This window comes from Chrysoperla carnea, chromosome 1 (assembly GCF_905475395.1).
Source record: "Chrysoperla carnea chromosome 1, inChrCarn1.1, whole genome shotgun sequence".
Classification (NCBI taxonomy): Eukaryota; Metazoa; Arthropoda; class Insecta; order Neuroptera; family Chrysopidae; genus Chrysoperla; species Chrysoperla carnea.
This window is the reverse complement of record NC_058337.1, coordinates 128,849,608-128,873,661: the sequence shown is the minus strand read 5'-3', so window position 1 is coordinate 128,873,661 and position 24,054 is coordinate 128,849,608. Positions and strand designations below refer to the sequence as shown.

General features: G+C 31.7%; 1 protein-coding gene across 2 annotated transcripts; it reads left to right on the top strand.

The window, feature by feature from the left end:
- The first annotated feature begins 5,846 nt into the window (after positions 1-5,846).
- Positions 5,847-23,746, top strand: LOC123290949 (apolipophorins). 2 transcript variants are annotated; one of them, XM_044871337.1, is made up of 19 exons: positions 5,847-5,975; positions 9,405-9,431; positions 10,182-10,546; positions 10,607-10,756; positions 10,832-12,604; positions 12,668-13,337; positions 13,404-14,159; positions 14,231-14,597; positions 14,665-15,039; positions 15,149-15,972; positions 16,036-16,199; positions 16,562-18,370; positions 18,568-18,788; positions 18,866-19,568; positions 19,637-19,799; positions 19,969-21,461; positions 22,116-22,316; positions 22,396-22,652; positions 23,555-23,746. In XM_044871337.1, the coding sequence occupies exons 1-18, from the start codon at positions 5,897-5,899 to the stop codon at positions 22,618-22,620; spliced, it is 10,365 nt and encodes a 3,454-aa protein (XP_044727272.1). In that variant the 5' UTR covers positions 5,847-5,896; the 3' UTR covers positions 22,621-22,652; positions 23,555-23,746. The 2 variants fall into 2 exon arrangements, with proteins under 2 accessions (XP_044727272.1, XP_044727273.1); XM_044871338.1 differs by lacking the exon at positions 22,396-22,652.
- The last annotated feature ends 308 nt before the right edge of the window (positions 23,747-24,054 follow it).

Below are 24,054 nucleotides of genomic sequence, written 5' to 3'. Positions count from 1 at the left end.
CGTGCTTCATGTTAGTTTATTAAACGATCATTTTTTATTAAGAGAACGTGATAAGTATTTAAAATAATTCAATTGAAAATTATTCAAATGATTCATTCTGTATGTCCAATATTTACAAATTGAATAATTAAATATCTAGATTGTTCCATCCCAGAAATAAATTTAAAAAAACCGTAATCTTAGTCAAAAAATAAATCAGTTTTGAATTATATGGATTAAATACCGGAGCTATATTCTTTCATAGATTTGTGTCGGAGACAAGAACTTCTGAGCCAAGCCGCAGAAAATAATCGAACAGAAACATTAACCATGGTTATATTACATGTATATATATATGAGAAAAAAAAAATGTATTTTTGGTGTTGGCGCAGGGAAGACCATTCCTACAGTACAAGAAATACATATTATTTCTGCAAATTCCATAAGAAAATTATTTATAAATATTGATTTATGAGTTTGATGGTCACTACCGAAAATAATAAAGAAGCAAATTATACTTTTTATCACTGTATACCTATTTTTACCTCACTCTGTACAGACATAAATTAATGTACTAAATATAAATCCAAGTCTCTTTTCTAATTTCAAAAAGTTTAGGTCAAAGCAAAAGGTAAAGGCGAGAATTTGTATATTCTCGGAAGACATTATGCTTCTGTTGCGTCAGTGGAGTCAATGGGGAAAGAGGGTGGGTTAAATTATACGTCTAATCAATCTAACTTCGGTCAAATTGATTAAAAATTCATGTATCTGTTTATCGAATCGTAATTTTAATATGGATGTTTCTGAAAAGATGAGAAATAGTAAATAATAGTATATATCGTGAAACAAGTGTAGAAATTATCAATTAAACACGATAGCTGAATTAGAAGCACGAAGGAAGTATGGACTTTTAATGCTCGAGCGTGTACGGGAAAGACTGTACGCGCTTAATATTTTCTTTCACGCAAGATTTTTCGTGCAATGACAAATACCTAATTACCCATTGGGCCCAATAAATAAATTTGGCGCGCGCAATTTCCTATCTGTGGCACAGTAAACGGTACGGAACGAGAATGATTACCATAAATGATTAATCAGTAATACACAAATATTTATTCAGCTTTGCAACCCTTTGCTGGATTATGCTGATAGCTTTCTGCGGGAAAGATCAATATTTGTAATATTATGCTATCAACGAACAGATTTAACGAAGTTTATTAGAACTAGATAATATAAAAATCTTGGCTGACCTTGTGTATAGATATAACGCAAGGCATACTTAACATAACTATATAAAAGATATCAAAACAATAGCATTTATAATATATCTTATACATGAAAACGTTTCAAATATAATCGGTACCTATTTGTATATTTAACCGCAAACGATTAATTTAATTTAATAGTGAAGACATTAATAAGTAAATTGATATCAACAACGTTATAAACTGTATAACAACATACATTTGTCATGTGAACATATATAAATATTAAGTACCATTTGTTTTTTTATTGGGTAATGTGGTTAAAAACAAGCATCTATTTTGTAGTAACAACTCCCTTTCGAATTAGATTTCATACACTAAGCTAAAAAGCTTTTTCTATTAACTCAGTTGGTTAAGGTATGACCAATTCCTTCAGCGATATGCATAGGGTTGCGGGTTCGATTCCAGCCGCAGTAACAAAAATTAATTTAATTAATAATGTGATGGGCTAGTGTAGTGCATGGTATATGCATGAAGGATTTGCACTCAGCCTCGGAATTGAGGAGCTGATAAATGAAATTATCATCGGAAAGGTGGTAAAAACATATATGGTATCACAAGGGCTCTATAGCCTAAGTGTGTCCTTCGTGGACAGCCAATATAACCTTTGTTATAGTTTACGTGGTCCCTTAGGGCTCGATTAAGGCTCTTTTTAAGGGTAGAGAAGCAGAGGCAGATTATCCGTTTTATATGTTTTTTAACTGCTCAAAAAGTTCGATACTCCCCTGATAATTTTCAGAAAATAATAACTAAAAAAATGACCAAGACAAAATTTGTAGAATTTTGCTCGTATAATCTAATGATGGTCTTAGATTTGACTTGAAACTTGACCATGGAAGGAACACGTAGTCCTCCAGAACATATGCGCTGTACAATTTCCTCGCCAACACTTGCAACATTTATCTTGAAAATATACTTTCAAATAATACTCAAATGCACCGACATCGAAAATTATTGGATCTTTAATAAAATATGTACATGTACTTATCTATAAACATATTCCCAGGACTGTCTTTATCCTTTTGGAGTACCTGGACACATAAGGATCTCGTACCGTATCTTTTTTTTCAAAACTTCATTAGACGCAGCTAGATCGAGAAACATTTTCTATGTCTGTGGTCACGTCATTGCTAACATGCAAAAAAGGGGCAGCCTCACTCTTTGGGTCAGACCTGAGTCGAGCGAAGATCCTGGACACTTGCAATTGGATAAGAGAAGCCTGCGATATTCCTTTAAAAAATTATTATACTTGTACTTAAACAATTAAACAGAATATCTTAAACATCTTTGTTAAAAAAGAATATTTAGTCATTTTGTCAATACAATTTCAATTAGGAATGTAAAAGAAATAATTGGTTTTTGAATTATTTGCTTTTATATTTTAGATAAAAATTAACCTTTATGATTCAAAATTATCATGAATCAATAATAGTTTTATTATATGATTGTTAGTTTAATGTCGGCAGTAGGTATGACTCTATTTTGAAAAAATTTGTTTTATTTATTTTAAAAAATATTTACAAATTGAATTCACAATATATAAAGTTATTGAATGTATTTGATACATATTTTTAACACATGGGGCTGTTAATATCGATAAATCTCAGTATATAAGGTAATTTTGACCCAAAAAGTTTAAAAATCGGGGTAGATATTTTCATAAACGGGAATCCTGAAACTTTTTACTTCTGTTTTCTATTTTCTATTTCTGTTTTTCTAAAATTTAAAAGGAGTTTTGTTTTAATGTATACTTTTAGAAACTGCGATCATTTACAAAATAATGAACTTCTTCCAAAAGTAAGATAGGAAGGAAGATCTATAGTGGTTTCATATCCTTGTAAAAAAGGTTGATCCAAATTGAGTTTTCTAAATCCTAACTGTAACTCGTTTTTGAGTTAATTTTCTATGACTTTCGCAAGGGGGGTTATTTGGGCTATAACTTGGCGGATGTTAGCTTAAAGGTCCTCTAACGTTGCAGGTTTGTTGATATAGACACGAATCGCAAGAAAACCCCACAAAAGGAAATCCAATGGAGTATTCTTGGCCGAACGCACATTGCGATGCTACACAATGCTTACCCTATCTATAATGCTTACAGTTTCCCCGAACTTTTGAACACAATGATGCGAATTGTTCGTTCACACTAGGATGGTTAAATTGGCGATAATCTTCCCGTAAATATCATCTATACACATGTCTTAAAAAACTTGAAAAATTGCAAAATTTTATTTCACCGTTTTAATGAGAGCGTATTTTTATCTGCCCTGGGACTAAAGAAATTTATCTTATTGGACCTGACTGTAAAAATGAAAATTGGGAAAATTAACAGGATTTTCGAAACATAAATAGTACCCAGGACAGGTAGAATATGAATACCTATAACATATCCAAATTTCAAATTAATATAGTAAAGTATATAATCGCAGTGCTTGAAATTCAATTGTAACTTTAACCATTCTTATCTCGAAAACCGCTCTTCTTTATAATAAATTATTTCCATCAATGAATATTTAAAAGAATTTTTTAAAAAATTATAGCTTCACAAGGATAATTTCCAAAAATTAAATTACAAACTCGCCTTTAATTTAAAAAAATATTAAATTTTAATTAAAAAAGAGTTAAATAATTGCATTATCTCCATTTCTCAGAACTAAAGTTTGCCTACTAAGTAGGTAAGTAACTGTCCAGTTAACTGTAGTCGATATTTGTAACATAATATAGATTTGTAAATTCAAAGTAATAAAACTTAAGCGCTATACAAAAAGAATTAAAATAAACTGCTTAAATCCGCATAAGATAATTTTTAAGATGAAATAAGATAATTTTTTTACTAAATCAGAATAAGAATTGGCCACAATCATGAAAAATTCCTAAGAAAGCATTTAAAAATGATTATTAATGGCAAAGTAGTACTTATTATATTATCAACATAAAAATACAAGCAATTTATAAAAAAACAAATTATTTAATAAAGAAAAAAACTGGTATGCAGTAAAACTCCATTACTAAGGTCATATTTTCCTCTCATTAGAGACTTTTTATTGATATGGAACTTTTGTCTTCTCATATTTCTGAAAAAGCAAAATCTTTACAAAAAAAGAACCAAAAAGTACTTTCTTAGCATTAATTATTTTCTCAGACAACTTTTCAACCGTCTGCTCAATTTGTGGTATAGAAAATCTTAAAAATTTCGAAAAAATATTAAATTTCGACAAGCTGAAAAGTTTACATTCTCTTTTGCAAGAATTTATCTCATATATAAATGAGAAGAGACTGTGGAGGGCACAAATCTCAAAAAACCTATGATACTTGGGCATAAAAAAGTTTAAGAGGGGCTTTGAAATTGACACCCTCAAAAGCAATTTAGCAAAGTTGTACAAGTACTACGTACGTCGAAAAAATGTTATCGTTTTTTCGTCTAGAAATTTCTGCTTAATTGCTGAAATCAACCCCCCGTTTAATAACATCGATCCGCCTAGAAACAACTCATAAAATATATACAAGCGAAAAACCACTGACTGATTGACTGACTGACTCATCACGAGGTCTTTAAAACTATACAAGCGATTGATTTGAAATTTAACTAACGCTCAACAACGCTCACTTGTTCTACAGAAATTACAATTCTGTACGAACTGTGAATGCACTTTTACGGAAGATTGTGGCCAATTTCATCATCCTACTGAGCGAACAATTCGCATCATTGCGCAAAAGTTAGGTATCATCGTAGCGTGCGTTCGGCCAATAATACACCATTGAATTTCTTTTTGTCGAAACATTCCCCATGTTATAGCCGAAATAACCCCAAAAGCTTCCGCAAAGTCATAGAAAAACACCTCAAATGAATCAGCAGAAAGCCCAGAGTCGGCCATTTTTTAAAAATACAGATACGTTACTCAATTTGGATAATCCTTTATTATGTAAAATAAAAATATTTGTTATGCGAAAAGTTATAGAGAAGAAATTTTTTAAACTAGGACTATTAACTTCCCGTAGCTTCCACCATTAAAATTGGTAAAACGATAATCACGATAATTGTAGTTAAAAAATCTTGAAGTAAATCGGGTGTACATAGATTTAAAGGATTAACAGATTCAAAAAATAACGAAGAAATTTTCAAACATATAAAAAAAATCGACGTTCTAAAAGTTTTCAATCTTATCTAGTTAAGCAAATCTTTAATATAATACAGGCAATTATCTTGTTTTTAATCAAGAAGATATTATTAGTTCATTCTACTTTAATATCGAAAATTTGGCAAAAATACGTAACAAATACCAACCATTGAGTAATAACATTTCAAAATCCGTTTATATCAACAAAATCCGGGTCCAAAATTACAACAATACATCTGTTGATTATATCTAAAAAAAAGAAAATTGTTTTTCCCTTGGACAACAAAAAAAAATAAAAATAAAAAACGACAATCCACAAAAAATAAAGAAAATATATCAAAAAAATAATAAAAGATTGTATTCTCAAACTCAAATTATGATGACAATAATATTTAGTGACATTATATTGACCCGTAATGATAAAGATATAGTGGTGGGAATATATTGGGTTTATAAAAACAGTAATCGTGAATGGCCGTTTCAGTATTCACCTCCTATCGTGAGGTTGTAAATATTCTTATTTTTTATATATGAAAAATGGGAACGCATAAAAAGCGGTTAAGTGTTAGTGCAATTGCGATTGTACTTTTTGTAGCAACATCAACTTACGCAACAGGTAAGCGGTTATTTAACAAATTTTAAAATAATTCCGTAAAAATAAAATTGTGTTTATTTTTCGGGGAAAATTATTTCGGATAAATTATTCGCAGTGAATTAAAAAAAAATATTACTTTTTAAATGGACTCTCGAAAAAAATGGATAAAAAATTTTATTAAATAAATTCAAGTGAACCAATTTCTTAAGGAATTAATTTTTATTTAAATTACTTTATTCATAAATGAAATTATATTGTAATTGATTTATCCGGTTTATAAAGCCTAATATTTTATTTTTAAAAGTGATTTCGTTAAAATCTTTTGCTTCTTAATTTATTTAATAATTGGAGATAAAAAATAATCTAGCATTATTTCGATATTTTAATTTAAATAAGTTCAGGCAAGAAATTTATGCAATATAAACGCAACCGTAGAAAATTCGAGCTAATATGAGATGAGTGGGATATTTTTTTTGGATTTCAGTGCAAAATTAGCTAGAAAAAAAATTTTTGGATAATATGTAATCCTCATGGATCATTAATATTGTAAACAAAATTAATGTGATATTCCTTGGACAAAAATAAGACATAAATTCTTAATAAAAATAGAAAAATAGTGAGGAAATCATTTTTGTGGAAATAATGTGCGATTTTTTTCGGAGAAATAAGAAAATGGTTAATTTAAATATATAAACAGAGACTTTTCATTTTCTATGTTAAAGGTTCGAAACCGTTTTTGACATCATTTATGCCGAAAATCAAAAATCTTGGCCATAAGAACTTTTTTCTTATTTCTATGAAACGAATCTCACATCGACAACAAAAATTTTATACTTTTTTATTATTTTTTGTGCAAAATGTAGAAAATTAAATTACTACTCTAGCAAGAAATGTACCCATAAAATTTCAACACCGATTCAAAGTTTAATTTAAGTTTTAAGACTTTTTGAAAATTGAAATATCTTAAAAATATTTTTTATCATTTAATTTCCATTCAACAAAAAAAAATATATTTCCAAAAAAATCAGAATAATCTTTTATTTTTTTATTTTTGCAAAAGTCAAAGATCAAAATTTAAATAAAAAAAATAGTGCAAAATAAAAATTAAGATAAAATTATTTTATTTAGATTAGAATTTTTTTTTATAATAGTGAATAGGTCAAAATATTTTACTAAAAATTTTTGTCAAGTCCAAGGATTTCATAATCTAGTTTCACATGATTCATTTAAAAATGTACAAAAATTTTTTTCCAAAAAAAAAACATTACAATTTGTTTGCTCGGAAACAATTTACAGAGTGTCACCAAAATTTTTATAAAAAGATTAAAAATTAGTCGACAAACTAATTTAATTTGCGTCATTTTTATTGCGGGTCATATCTCAAATTTTTCCCGATAATTTATTTAGATTAATAATTTCCTTACTAAAATTTATATATTTGTTTAAATAATTACTTAAAAATACTCGGCGAATCCACGACGTGATTTTCGAATTCTACATGCGTTCATATGCAAATCACAAGGGGCTTAAAATTTTTTCCTTACTCGATTACAATGATATTTCATTATATAATTTTTTCATTCTGCAAAAAGTGAATATGATAAACTAATAAGTAATTACTTTTTGAACATAATCTCTAATTAGTATAAAATCCTATAATTAAATATCAACTAATTAAATTAATTACGATTAAATACAATAATTTCAATTGTAATATATAAATTAATTTAAAAATAATTAATTTATTGTAATTTATAGATTAAAACAATCATTTTCTTTGTAATGTCATTACTAAGAAAATAGGGCAAAAACCGAAAACTTTATCTTATAATTGTATAATTTTGTAATTAACTATGAAAGAAATTACATATCCTGCATAGAATCAAATCAAGAGACCTTCCATTATCCGAATTTTTTCGCATTTGAAACTTCATTCTATAAATCGAAAAAAACGATATTAAAGCATTAATCTTTGGAGTGGGATGATATGTCAAGAGTGAAAATTACAAAGAGAATATTCAAATCTTAGAAAAAAATAAAATTGATTCGCTTAATGAAACTATATACTTCTTATAACTTTTCTCTTCAAACTTACCTTACATTTCGAATACATATTCACATATTTTGAGTTATTTTCAATCCCCAACAAAAAACAGGAATCTTAGCTTCAAACCAACCTTTTACGCAGAGGCATCTAAGGCTCCCATATATCTTTTTTTTTTAATATTTAGAGTCAATTTCAGTGTTTTCTTAATTATTATAGTTATACAATGTAAAAAAATGTATTAGGTAAGGTTAAATTGGCTGTCCGCGAAGGACACACGTAATCTATAGAGCCCATTGTGATACCATATGTTTGTTTTACCACCTTTTCCGCTGATAATTTCATTTATCAGCTCCTCAATCATTTTCAGAGGCTAAATGTACCTCCTTCATGCATATACCATGCACTACAGCAGTCCATTACAACTATTAATTAAATTAATTTTTGTTGTGACGGCGGGAATCGAACCCGCTACCCTAGGGATACCACAAACTGAATTGGTTACGCATTAACCAACTGAGCTACTAAGGTTGAAAATAATGTAATAGATACAAGGAAATAAGTTCTTATCATGGTAGGTTGATATTTTCTTGATTCAAGAAAATTTTAACGCTTTCAACTTGAATAAAGTATTGAAATCAATCGACAGTCAAGAAACGCGTTTATTTCAATCAAGTGTTTATTTTTACTGTGTAGGTAATTAGGGATAGAATGTTTCATATGATAAACGCCAGCACTTCCATCAGGTATCCAGCGCTTCCAACATAATTATATTTATTGCATAGTAATTTTCATGTATGAAACATTAAGTATTTTTATCAGATCTGTGAAAATTTTTACTTAAATTTTTCAAATTCAACTTTTTTCAATTTTATTGTAATATTTCAATATTTTCTTTTTAATAGAGCCACTCTATATATTTTATATAAATAAATCTTATATTATAAATCTTAAAATAATTATATATATTAATTTATGTATTATTTACTTGTTTATCATAAATAAATTATTTGATATTATTAATATTTGTGCACTTTCAGAGCACAAAGTGCAGAAAACTCTACTATAAAGAAGTCAAATTGATTAAAATTTTCTCGGGTCATGTAAATGTTCAAACATTAACCTTTCATTTTTTCATATTCTTGTTATTTACTTGTATAAATTTCTTGTTATAAACACTATTATTGGAAATATTGTTTATTTAGTGATAATTTTTTTATTTATAAAAATTATTATTTTAAAAGTTTTCATTTTGATGATAAAATATTGCGGGATCCTAGTAGTTAGGTCAAGTGTAGGGTTCATGCGTTTTGATAAAATTTTCTCAATTTTGCTTATTATAAATAGCTGTTTTTTAACTCACAATATTTTTTGTATTAATTTTATTTTTCTGTTTTTTTTTCTAGATAAATGTCGAACCGGATGTCATGGAGGTAATGAATTTATTTGATATACTTTTCTTATAAAAAGTTTCTTTTAAATTGGAATCCAATTTTCTACATCGCCTCTTCATTTTCTGCATCGCCTCTTTAAACAAAAAATAACTAATTTTGTTTTAGTTTGGCCGAAGTATCTCAGATTCGGTAAAGACTTCGATTTTCATTTTGCAATCATGTTTTAAGGATGTACGCGCAGCACCAAGGCAATTGTGCCGACTAATTAATATATGAACACGGCAGTGGGGACACAAATTTAAAAAATTACATATTTTCAATTTTGACTAATATTAATTATTTAGCTTTCGATATTTCGAAAACCAAAGTATATATAAAATTCATCATCAAAATTGTACAAATAATTTCAACCCCAAATATAAAATTGCCTTAGTGCTCGTATTACCTAAAGTTTTAAAGACTTATTTTGCCTGACTTGTTGTGAGTTGTGATAGAAAAACGGTGTTGTTTCCCATCTCTCTACAGTCTATGTCATTGACAGCCAAATGTTCAAAATTACCTCAGCCTAGGTGCCCCAGACTTCGTATTCAATTAAAGATTTTCAGGCGATGTAAAAAATGTGGCAAAACTTTAATAATTTAAAACGGCTTTCATAATATCGAAATTTCAGCTTCCATGTTCTACCGTATATTACTGTCCCAAAGGATGACAAAATTTGATTCCAAAAAGTTGTTATAGATTTGGGTTCAAGCTCAATATCCTCAACATATATTTGAATTATATTTTTAGTTACCCCCCACTTATTTAAATACCAAGAAGGCACAACATACAAATATAAACTCGAAGGTAGCACGGAAATCACATTAAATGGTGCCGATCAACAATCAACAAACACACGAATTTCTGGAAATGTCCTTGTCACACAATTAAAAGATTGTCAACAATTGGTACGATTGGATAAAATCCAAGTACATGGACCAAATCCAACGAAATACGATCTTGGTACTGATTTGAAAAAATCAGTCCGGATTGTATTCCATGATGGACATATCGAAGATGAAATTTGTACAGAACCAAATGACTCACAATCTTCGCTCAATATTAAACGAGCTGTTATTTCAATGTTACAAGCAGCCACAAAACATAAGAGTGAAGTAAGTATTACAAAAAACGTTTTTCTAATTTCCTTGGATCTAACGAAATTTTCTTCGTAGATTGATGTCTTTGGAAGCTGTCCAACATCATTCAATGTCCATAAAGAAGGCAGTACCACAATTATTCGTAAAGTTCGTGACTTGAACAGTTGTGCCTACCGTGAAGCTTTTGCACAAGATTTCATTACATCATCTTTTAATCCAAAATCTGTAAGTATCAAAAAAATTTAAAACCAATTTAAAACCAGTTAGAAATTTTCGAAACTAACTTTTAAATATTTTCAGGATATTAAATCAACTCCATTATTAGGCAGTGATTACAGTTCTGAACAAACAATTAAAGATGGAATCCTCCAAAATGTCCTCGTAACCGAAAACTACATCTTCAAACCTTTCAGTATTGGACAAAATGGTGCTAAAGCAATCGTAAATACGAAATTACATTTCGTTGGACAATCAAAAGAAAATGTAAAACCAAAACCAACTGAACCACGACAAATCTTATTCGAAAATCCACACATTGTAAACACTCCAGCCTCAAATGTTAACAACTTATTGAGTGCTTTAAATAAAGCTTTAGAAAGTAGCACAGCCAAACAAGTCATTTCAGCTAATGCTGCACGTGATTTTGCTGCTTTGGTAAATACTTTAAGAGTTACATCCAAAAATGATGTGCTTGCTGCCTATGGTTCAGTGAAAGCTGGTGCCGGTGTTAAAGAGCACAAAAATGCAGCTAAGAAACTTTTATTGGAAGCTTTATACCGTGCTGGTACTGGGGATTCTATTGAAGTAGCTATTGAACTTTTATTGAACAAAGAAATTCCAGTTGATCAACAACGAATTTTATACCTAAGTCTCTCATTCGTAAAACACACAACATCTGCATCACTTTTAACTGCCAGTAAAATTTTGGATCAACCAAATTTACCACGTGAAGCTTATTTAGGTGTTGGTACATTGGCTGGACGTTACTGTCGTGACCACAAATGTGAAAATGACCATAATTTAGATCAATTGACAAAGAAATTCATCTCGAAAATCGGCAACTGTAAATCAAGCAACCGCGACAATGAAAACACTTTAATCTCCTTATTGAAAGGTCTTCGTAATTTCAATCGTTTAAGTGACAGTATTTTAGATAATTTAATCACTTGTGCTAAAGACAAAAGTATTCCACCAAGAGTTCGAGTTGCTGCTTTGGAAACATTCTCAGCTGATCCATCAAAAGCCAAATTGAAGAAGGCAGCTTTAGGAATTTTGAAAAATCGCGAAGAAGATTCTGAAATTCGTATCAAGGCATACCTTGTACTAGTTCAATCACCATCTGGAGATATTGCAAATGCACTTAAAGATCTTTTGGCTACCGAACCAGTAAACCAAGTTGGTGCATTCATTGTATCACATTTACGAAACATTCGTTCTTCCACAAATCCAAATAAAGAAGCAGCAAAACAACATTTAAGCTTATTACGATCACCAAAACGTTACCCAATCGATGTCAGACGATTTTCATTTAACAGTGAACTTTCTTACGCTATTGATACATTAGGACTTGCTGCCAGCATGGAATCAAACGTTATTTACTCTCAAGACAGTTGGTTACCACGATCTGCCAACATTAACGTAACAAGCGAAATGTTTGGATCTAGAATCAACTTTATGGAACTTTCAGTTCGTCAAGAAAATTTGGATCGTTTGGTAGAACATTATTTGGGACCACGTGGTGTTTTACAAACTAGCAGCACATCTGATTTATTGGAAAGTAGCAAAAAAGAAATTTATACCATTATGGAAAAACTTAAGCAACGATTGGAAAAAACTAAACGAGGACGTCGCGATGTTAGTGAAGCTCAACTTTTAAGTTTCGCTAAAGCAATTAAACTTGGAACAACACAAGTTGGTTCAGCTTTAGATGTAGATCTCAGTGTTAAACTTTTCGGTTCTGAAGTACTTTTCGCTACTTTAAATAATGAAATTGATCGATTAACTCCAGAAGCAATTGTTGACAAAATCTTTGACCAAATTGATTCTGGCATTGAAAAAGTTAAAAACTTCGAAGTAAGTTTAAATTTTTATTCCACGTAATTCTCATTTTTATACTAACATGTCGTCTTTTTTTAGAGTGTTGTTGGAACACATGTTCAATTTTTGGACGTTGACATCGCTTACCCAACTTCCACTGGTTTCCCAATCAGATTAGGTGCTATTGGTTCTGGTGCTGTTCAATTAGTAACCAGTACAAGTGTTGATATTCGTAAATGTTTATCTGACCCCAAAAATGCCCATGTTGCCATCAAGTTAATTCCAAGTGCAAACATTGAAATTGTTGGAACCTTAGTAAGTGACGCTTATGCCGTTGAATCCGGTTTATCAGTATCATCAAGCCTTCACACTGCAACTGGTAGCGATCTTAATGTACAACTTCTTAACAATGGTAAAGGTATTGATGTTAAATTGGGATTACCAATCGAGAAACAAGATGTACTTACCATTAGCCACGACATTGTCTATGCTACCCGAGAACTTGGACATCAAACCGTTGAAGTACCAATTAAATTCACTGGTCAACGTAAAGAATACCGCGGTTGTTTCGATCAATTATCATCTTTGATTGGTCTTACTTTCTGTGCTGATATTGGAGTTCCTGTAAACAGTTTACCTGGAGTCCCATTAGGTGGAGTTAATACTGGTGCTAGTCCCTTCCCATTATCAGGTCCAGCTAAAGTATCAGTCCAAATTCAACGTGACGATTCAAAGGATTATCATTTCCGGGCTAATTATATTGACAATCGTAAGTGTTGAGTATTATATTTCGTAAATTATTTTATTCTAAATTTTTTTTTAACTTGTATTTTAGAACCAGACAGAAGGAAATTGGAATTAAGTTTCGACACACCAAACTCTAAAGTAAACCGTCGTATCAACTTAGTCGTTGAAGGTGGTGTCCAACCTGACAAGTACATAAAAGCCACTCTTATTTCACCAATCAAAACTGCCACACTCGAAGGACGCATTATCAATACAAACCAAGAAATTTCTGCTAATGCAAAATTAGCATATGATAATCAAGAATACAGTGGTAAAATTGGTGCTAAAGTTTCTGGAAATGATGCTTCATCACGCTACACACCACTCATTCAATTCAAAACACCCCAAAAGGGTTCAGATGATGTCAACGGTTACAAAGTTGATGGTGTAATTATTGTTGAAAAGAGTGCTAATGGAAAGAAACTTAAGTTAGAAAACGTACGTTTAATTAGTCCAGTTGGAAGTCCAATTGGTGTAAGTGGTCATCTTGCTAAAGATGGTCCTAAGTACGAAGTTGATTTAACTGTTAGCCAAGATAAACAAAAAGGTTCAGTTAAGGCTGCCTTAGTGTTTGTTAGTCCAGAAAATGTTAAACTCAGTGCTGAAGTTCAAAACAGCTTGAACCCACACTTAAACTTACATATTGCCGCTGAACATAAACGTAGTGCAGGTCAATTTGAAAATAAATTCGAAGTTGTACATGGGCAAGATTTAAGTGCATCGAAAAATAAGTTCAAACTTGAAAATAGTGCAAAATATAATATTGAAAGCTACAAAAAATACGATGTCCAAACAAACAACCAAAGTAAGTTTTCCCAAAATTAAAGTGTTCAATTAATGTTTGAATGAAAATTTAACTTTAAAACTTTTTTACAGTCGAATACCCACTTTTGAACATCTTACTTAAAGCTAATGTACATGTCACTTGTCATTCACTCGATTACGATGTTGCTGCTTCATACGAAAAATTCAAGGCTGAATCCCAACTTAAAGCTCACATTAACAAGAAACAACAAGGTGATTATTACTTCGACTTGAAAGCAGAAGCTTTACAAAATAAGTTCAAGTTATTATCAACACGAGACGTTGTCGGACCATCCAAATCCAAATTCAACAACGAAATGCAAATACAAAACCGCAAATACTCTCTAAAAGCTGATGTTGTACATCAATTGAAAGCGAACGACATCAATGCCCAATTAGATGCTACAGTCGAAGCAGAAGAAACCGCCAATCCACTTTTGTAAGTACTCCCATCTGAATATATAAGAAAATTATGATTCTAATTGAAAACTTTTACTCCCCAACAGTATTAAACAAGGTTTGGTATACAATCCAAAAGTAATCGAAGCTCACTCTACCATCAAGGATGGAGAAACAAAACTTATGGATGCGCAATTCACGACAAACCGGGCTGGAAATGCAAATGGTGCATTGAAAATCAATTTACGAAATATTCTTGCCGCCGACGGTAGCTTAGTCGTTAAAGACGGAAAAGGAACAGCTGATATTACCGTTGATTTGAAGAAAATTAACCGTAAAGTAAAGGGAGACGCTTCATTCCATGTAGCCAAACCAGTGTATAATGCCAATGTCAATTTATTATTGAACGCCGAGAAGGATCCATCACAAAAAATTTCTATCAGCACCCAAAACAAGATCACCGAAAACAGCATTAATTCAAAGTAAGTTTACACCTTCTATAAAAAGAACAGTCATTATAACAGATTAGTCGGTTTCGATTTGCTTTCTTTGTAGAAGTTGTATTTATTTAATCTTCTACCTTAATTACAGGAACAAAGTCGACGTACTTGGTCAAGTTCTCGAAGCAAATGTAGACGGAAACATTCATGGAAAGATTAACAACGGTCTTGTAACTGGTAAATTCGATGTAACTCTTCCAACTGGCCAATATCTTGCTGGTAAATTAAACCGACAATTAAGTATTGTACAAAATGTTGTCAATGGACAAATTGGTGCTGAACTTGAAGTACGTCTAAAGAAACAAGACAAAGGTCATAAATTGGTTGCTACTGCAGTCGTTAAAGATACAAACTACGCTGACCATATTGTTGATTTGTCTGGATCATTGAATGCAATCAAAAACGATGGACAAAATGTTCAAATTAACGGTGGAATAAAACACTCTCATGCCGGTGATAAACATAAATCATCTGGATTAGTTCAAGTTGGTGGATCTCTCATTAAATATCCATCAGAAGGAACATTCTCTGCTGAATATGGAAAGAACTATGGTAAATACGTAACTGACTTTGTATCTAAAGTTGGAGCAAGTTTCAAGGCTGTAGGACAATACGATTTAGGACATAGTACTGAAAACAAATTTGGTTACAATGTTCAAGCATCAGTTAAAACACCAAATGAGAAATATAATGAATTGACAGTTGAATCAACATCGACAATGACATGGGCAGCTGGTGATTCTGAATCCTCTGAATTGACTACCTCTAACGCCCTTGGTGTAAATAACAAGGTTGTTAAGTTAGATGGATCAGTTCGAGGCAATAAAGATCTTGGAAGTGGCAAAGTCTCTGTTCTTCTTACCGATGGTTCACCTGTTACCATTTCAGCTAATTATAAACGAGCTGGTTTGGAATGTAAGTACTAAATGCACAAAAATATCTTTGGAATTGGATTTTAATCGATTATTTATTCTTTAGCTTGTCAAATCGGTGTCGATATTGAACAAGATGGCAAAGATGGAAAGAAAGTGAAAGTAGGTCTTAATATCAACAAACCTGATCACAATCAAATTGTTATTAAAATGAATGCATTAACTCCAGTTGAAAAAGCCAGAAATGTTGATTTGAGCATCAACTTAAAGGTGAGTAACATAATTAATCTATAGAGGGAGTTTAACCCTATTATTTTATTTAAACTCAAATTGGAAAACATTGTATACAAGCTAGTAAACAAAAAACTTAAATAACATATTGGAAAAGTTTTACGATTTCGCGGAAACAGGTGCAAATTTTAAATATATGTTGTAGATGTAAGGCATCTTCAATCTCTATTCTCCTGGAGAGATTTATTGTGATTTCTCCTACTGATTTGTTTTTAGATGAAACAAAATTGATATTTTATTTTGGGAAGCATATAACTGTCAGTTATCCCGTCCCGCATTTTATTTCTTACAACTGATTTGCCGAAAACAATACTTCATTAATTTATTTCATTCTTTTTCAGCGCTCTAGTGACAACAAAAACTTACACACTGACATTTCATTAAGTTCAAATGGCAAGAAATATGGATTAGTAAATGATGTACTCGTTTCAGAAACAAGTCCAAGCTTTGACTTAAAATTAACCTACCCAGAAAATCAAAACTCGCAAGTGTTTGCCAAATTCAACCGTGTTAATGATCAACGTTTCAGTGGTGAATTGAACATTTTGAACATCAAAGACTTCTCCTTAGAATCATCTGGTGAAGCTAACTTAGAATCAGTTGAGAACTTCCACATTAAATTGAATGTTAACTCAAAGAAAATGAATTTGGAAAATGTTAAGGTTGAAATTCTTAACAAACCAACAAAATCTGGAAAACGATTACAATTCAGTGCCAAATCAGGAAATACAAATCTATTATCTGGTAGCACATCATTAGAATCTAAAGAAGAAGCTGGTAAATTAATTGTGTCAGGATCTGGAGAAGTTCAAGTTAAAGATAACAAGAAGAAGGCAAGTTTCAAACTTATTCGCAAGAACTTAGATGGTACTAAAGACGATGAAAAAGGTTTGGAAATTACTTTAGATGGTTCCCTTGGATCTAAGAAAGTTGTTGGTGAACTTATCCTCAGTAACAAGCAATTACATTTACGCAAACAATACTGCGAAGATAATCATGACTGCGCTCATATTGATGTCACCTCAAAAATACAAGCTAAAGATGTTAAAGAATACCATCATACACTCTCCGTTAGCGTTGATTTACGTAAATTCGGTCTCAAGAATGAATTTGGTATGAAATCTGAATACGCCCGCAAAGAATTAGACATCCAACATGTAATTGACTTGTACTTCCAAGAAAAAGAAAAGATTGCTTATCAATACAAATTCACTATCAATCCCAAGAATGCTGTTTTACAATTGACATTACCAAAACGTGTCATCTCTATTGAAGGTGTTTTGGACGTGAATATTAAACAAGCACCTAAACATTCTACATCTAAAGTTGAACTTGCTGTTTACTTAGATAAAGTACGTCAACCCAAACAGAGATTATTGTTAAGTGCCAGCTCCAATGTTCATGTTGACGAACAAAAATCAGCTGCTGTATCTGGTGAAATTAAATTGTCCCATCCAGCTCTTGAAAAAGATTTAATTCTTAGTGGAAATGCTAATGTTAACAAAGAAACACGTACAGCCACCTACAACGTAGACATTGATGTCTTTGCTAAAAAACAACAAAAAGTCACCATTAAAGGAACAGTTACAGGAACACCAATCGGTGAAAAGGGATACAACGTCACAAGTGAGATTCTAATTGACAGCAAAGGATCAAATATTCATGCAAGCATTCTAGATCATTTCGCCGTTTCCACAAATGGTATCTCTGCTGGACATAAAGCAACATATACAGATGCTAAACATAAACGTGAAGCTGTATTTTTATTGGTCGCAAACAAGGAACAATTTGAACTTGTGGCTCAAATTCCATACGTACAACCATTACATATTAGTTCGAAATTACAAGTTACCAAGAAATCTTTAGTCGCTCACTCAAGCATTGATATCTGCGGAGTGAAACATATCATTCAAGAACTTGAAATTAAAGACTTTAATATGATTCATGTCACACAATACTCGAAAGAATCACCATCTGAAAAATTAAGTGGAGCTATTGGTTTAATACCCGGCCAACTTGCTGAAATTCGTGCTGATGTTGTTAAGGGTGGTAAAAAACACAATTTATTCCTTGCAACTTTACATTTAGATGACGCACATTTCTTAGCAACTGATACCAATGCAGATATTGAAGCAATTAAGAAGTATGCTGTAAGTATACAAAAACACGTACTGCGACTCAATACTTTTCCTCATTTTCACCCCCAAAAACCCTCAATTCTTTTCCCTAACCATTCTATACAAAGTAAAAGTACCCTCATCTTCCTAGTGAAACTTCTATTTTCATTCTCCTAGCAAAAGAAATAATGAATCTCTAATAATTTAATAATATTTGATTTTCTTTTTAGGATTCTATGAGAAAGGAAGTTGGAGATGTATTTGACGAACTTAAGAAAGTAGCTACCAAAATGCAACAAGATAATAAACTTGAACTCGACCACATTAAGGAACAAGTAAAGAAAGTCTTACCTAACCTCAAACCAATTGTTGATCAATACAAAAAACAATTACATGAATTACGAGAAGAAATTGTTTCTGACAAAACTTTGAAAGAAATTGAAGAATTAATGTAAGTATTTGAGCAAAAAAACGATTTGCACTCGGGTTTGATAAATAACCAATATATATATTTTTTTTAATATTTAGCAAAAATACATTTGGACCAACACTTGCTGCAATCAGTGAATTGCTTAACAACATTGCTGCAGTACTTCAAAAATTCGAGGATGCCCTTACTGAAGCCATTGAAAATATCTATCAAGTTTTCAAAACTAAAATAATACCACAATTACAAGACATTGCAGAAAAATTTGAAGACCTTGTACATGAAGCTGCCAAATCACTGGCTGATCTTATCTTCTTATACATCGCTAAAGTTAGTGAAATCATCAAAGCACATGAAGCAGACTTCAAGAAACTTGCAACATCAATCAGTGAAATTGGACGTGAATTAGGACTTACAATTGCTAAAGCATTATCACAAATTAAGGAGGAACTTACAAACTTTATTAATGCTCTTGTTGAACAAATTAAAGCACTTCCAGTAACCGACATCATTAAAGAAAAATACGCCGAATTAACTGGCAGTTTGAATTTGGGTGAAGATATTTTGGAAGTATTGAATGAATTTGTAAATACAATTAAGGGTGTATTACCAACACCAGAATTCCAAGAAGTTGTTCAAATGACATACGATTATATTGCGAAGAAATTGAAGAAAGAACAAGTTGATGATGCTGCTTCACTAAAACAAATTTACCACGCTTTAGAACGGGCAGTGAAGTCAATCTTGAAATTATTGCAAGCTGAAGGATCAGCTGAAGCTTTACAAAACTTAATGAACACTAATGTAAGTAAAAATTTTACAAATAGCGTCAATGAATTGTGTTCTATAATTTTCTTCTATTAAAATTACAGATTCCATTATCTTTCGGAGCACTTACCAAGATTCCAACAATGATCTCAATTCAACTCAGTCCACTAAGATACATCTTCTCAGATGATTTACCATCATTAAGTGAAATAATCTACTCATACCGACCAAGATTTAATCCAATCGACAATCTCCCACCATTCAAATGTAAGTATATATGTATAAAAATAACAACTAAAAGAGTTAATTATGTAAATATCCTGCATTAACTAAGAGCTACAGATGAAGCCAAACACTTCTGCCATGTATAGTTTCATTTTTTCACTTTTTTCGCCATTATTTCAGGATTCTTATTCAATGAAAATTTTTGTTTCAGTGAATGCTATGATTGTTGATGGACAACACATCTTCACATTCGACCAACGTCACATTACTTTACCAGGAAAATGCAATTACTTACTTGCTCGTGATGCTCTTGATGGTAACTTCACTATCACCGCAGAATTACAAAATGGTGAACTTAAATCAATCACATTATCAGACAAATCTGGTAGCCTTACCGTTAAGAAAGATGGAACATTAGTTAAAAACAACGTACCAACTGAATATCCAGCTGAAACTGAAACATTAGCTGGTTGGAGACGATACAGTAGCATCAACCTCAAATCCAAGTTTGGAGTGACCCTTAAGATCTCACCTAATTTACGTATCATTGTTGTGGATGTCAGTGGATTCTACAGAAATCGTATTCGCGGTATCCTTGGTAATCCAAACGATGAAGAATATGATGATTTCGTTTTACCAAGTGGAAAGATTGCAAAATCTGAAAGTGAATTTGCTAACGCCTACAAACTTGGAAGTTGTCCAGATGTAAAAGTACAAGAGCATGCAGCTAGCCACAATTCTCCAGTATGTAGCAGCTTATTCAGTAGTGAATCCTCATTAAGACATTGTTTCCCAGTTATCAATCCAAATAACTTCAGAGCAGCTTGTGAACATGCTGTAGCCGCTGGAAGCCAAGATAGTGCATGTTGGTTAGCATCTGGGTACACTTATGCTTGCCAAGATGCTGGTTTACCCGCTAAGATTCCATCATCCTGTGTGAAATGTGACTTAGGTGATGGAAAGAAATTGAACTTTGGTGAAACCGGTACTGTTCAATCACCCAAAGGAAAAGCAGACATTGTCTTATTAATTGAACAACTTAAAGTTAACGAAGCACTCTTGAAAGACTTGATAATTCCAACAATGCAACAACTTAAAAGTGATTTGAAAGCTCGTGGTATTTCCGATGTACACTTTGCTTTAGTCGGTTATGGAGGACAAAAATGGCCAGCACATTTCACCAATGGTGGAAAGATCGAATATCAAGGACAACCAACAACAATCAAATTTGTAGAAAAAGAAGACAAAAAATTAATTGAATTTGGAATTCACCCGAAAATTGATGCTGTTCTTTTTGAATTACAAATATTGGCTGACGCCGTCAAACGTGATCTTGGTCTTAATTCTGCCAACATGGCTGCATGGGAAGTAGCTGAATATCCATTCCGTCCAGATGCTGCACGATCGGTGATTGTCATTCAAGCCCAAAATTGTTATGCACACAGAACACGATTTGGTTTAAGCACTTTAGCACAAATTTACATGCAAGAAAAATACAGATGGAACGGTGCTACTTTCAATTTGATTACTCCATTGGATGATTTAGAAGTTGAAGACAGTAAACAAGCAAAATCAGTTATTGGTTTTAACAGAAATGGTGCTTTCACATATGCTGATGCCAAAAAGAAAACAGTTGAAGGAAATGCTAAATTGAAAGACGAACTTGAATATCCTGCTGACAGCTGTATCGATTTTGCTCAAAGAGTAAGTATATTTAATTTCCTTAAACGAAGTAGCGGAACAAATGAATGTAAACCTGGTATGGGTACTTGGGCACAGAGACAGTCTGGCAAATTTTGAAGCCACCGACCTTGCTAGAAATGGCACAATGCTGCCGGACACAAGCATCAATTGACATCCGGCAGTTCCATTTGAGAACTGCAAGTTGTTCCTCAAAGGGGATATCTTAAGGGGGCAGATATAGTCTAAGTATAATAGTAGGCGTTTCGAAGGTCTTAGATAAAATTGTTGCGGCTATTACAGGACACTGGCTAGGTGGTAGGCACCTGGGCCTGACAGTGTATCATGACTACTGCAGGAGTTGTCACAGTTAGAAGGAGGAAGAAACAATGTCTCATCTTCCCAGCTCTTGTCAGGAGGCGGTAGACTCACTTGAGCCACCCTTTCTTTGACGATTTTTCCGATCTGAAGTCCGTTAACGTCAAAGCACTCCTGCTGTTCCTACACAGCTAAAAAGGGTTCTTGGAGTAGTGGCCGGGGATGGGACAGCCCTTTTTCGGTATCACAACGGACCTTATGGTCAAAGTGTGTCCCACCCCAGGACAGCCACAGTATATTTAAAATTTATAAATGCCATTTTCACAAAATTCTTAACTTTAAAAAAATTCTTGTTTTCAGTCTTCCGGTGCTGTATTCAGTTCATCAGCATTCAAAGAATGTAAGGGTGGTCAAAAGAAACAATACATCCAAGTAGTTTCAAAGGTTATTACCGAACAATTAGCTGGAGTTGAATATACACGTGATTGTGTTTGTGGCTTAACAGATGGAATTATTCCAAAAACATACTGTGTGGTATCATCTAAACACGGTCAAAATACTGTAAGTATTTCTTGATATGTATAAAACATTTTCAACTTTTCAATACAAATTTAACTAATATTTATTTTTAAACAAAAAGGATGTCTCGGGTTTATTGGGATCAATTGCTGGGGCATTTGAACATACGGGTGCAAAGGATATAAATTTACCCCTACCACACACATTAATTCCTCATTCTGATTCTCCTCACTCTCACCCTCACCATGAATCCCATGGTCCCTCGAAATTCCCTCACTTACATTCAAATCACAAACATTCTGGGCCAAGGCATGGGTCAAGAAGAGCAAAGGAACGACGATTTTAAAAATAATACCTTATAATTAAGGGAGGGGGGTTGTAAGTATGGTTATTTTTATTTTGGATTTGCGTTTTTTTTTTAATTTAAAATTTGAAGGTTATGATGTTAAAACCTGTTGGGTAGAACACCACAAATTGTCAAATTCATAGAGGGGTTAAGCAAAATGTTGGGGTAACCCATTTTTGAATAAATCTCTCTATATTTTTTTTTTTTTTTATTTATTTATTATATTTAAGGTCGCTTTTAACGTCTAGGTCATTAGCGACCGCAGAGACAAATCTCTCTATATTGTCTGTTAGATTTATGGAAAATATTAAATAAAATATTCATTACAAAGAATGGAATTCGGAAAGTGATTTTTTTTTAAGATGGTCTTATGTTTCGCCCAAACTTATTCGTCAATAAGGGTTGAGTTAGCACAGGTTTCTCAAGTTATACCAAATGGGTAGTACAACTGAAACCTAAGAAATATAAGTGAGAATGAAAGATTTTTAAGGTATTTCTATCGGAGTGAAAGAGAACGAGATATCTTAGAAAAAAAAAAGAAATAGTAGTTGTATTAGTGCAGTAAATATGTAGACACTAAAACGAATACCATCATGTCTTGTTCATCTGTGCACACAGTATAACAAGCAGCACATGGTCACAGCACATAGGTAAATTGAACGACGTTGCCGCTTGTACAGTTCACTTCTGGATTAAACTAAATATTTTTCAAGAAGGAACTTAACACACTTCTGTCGTTGAAAACTACCTCTTTGTACATTTTCGCCCAAAACTACTTTTAGTCTTTTTTCGTTAGAAATACCTTAACTGTTTTAAAAACAATCATCTCTAGCGACTCCATCTTGTATATTTTATAAAATTAAATTCTGCTTTTATTTTATTTATTTTTTAATCATATTATTTATATTAATTATACATTGTGTGTATGTTTCAGCCCTCATCAGCGTAAGAAAAAAATGGTATAATAGTTTTGGAAAATGATATCGACAGAAAACAAGAATATTTATATATTTCTCTTCTTATATATGTATCAGACCACCAATTTTCACCTCTTATTATTAATATTTATAATCATATTCGTTCATAACAAACAAACAAACAAAAAAACCAAAAACTAAATATTTTTTATTGTTTTATAAATAAATTGTTTTAATATTTTTTTTCAATGCAATGTATAGTTAATTATTATTATGTAACATAATAATATAAAAAATAAAATAATTTTATTAAAAAAAAAAATCAAAATTTTATTTTTTAACCCTACTTACTGTTCCAGAAAAGTTTCAAAATTAATTCAACATAATCAGGATTACATTTCAAAAAATAATAAAAATTATATATTTATATCCACTGAGCTGAAGAGTCAAAATAAGAAAATAACATATAAAAAGTACTCTATTTTTCTGTTTGTTTACAATTTTTCTACTTAAATAA

Bases quoted from the DNA above. Each gene is read 5' to 3' on its own strand.
- LOC123290949 (XM_044871337.1), top strand. From the start codon at position 5,897: ATGGGAACGCATAAAAAGCGGTTAAGTGTTAGTGCAATTGCGATTGTA. The intron at 15,973-16,035 runs GTAAGTACTAAA...TTTATTCTTTAG, and splicing joins TAAACGAGCTGGTTTGGAAT to CTTGTCAAATCGGTGTCGAT. The intron at 16,200-16,561 runs GTGAGTAACATA...ATTCTTTTTCAG, and splicing joins ATTTGAGCATCAACTTAAAG to CGCTCTAGTGACAACAAAAA.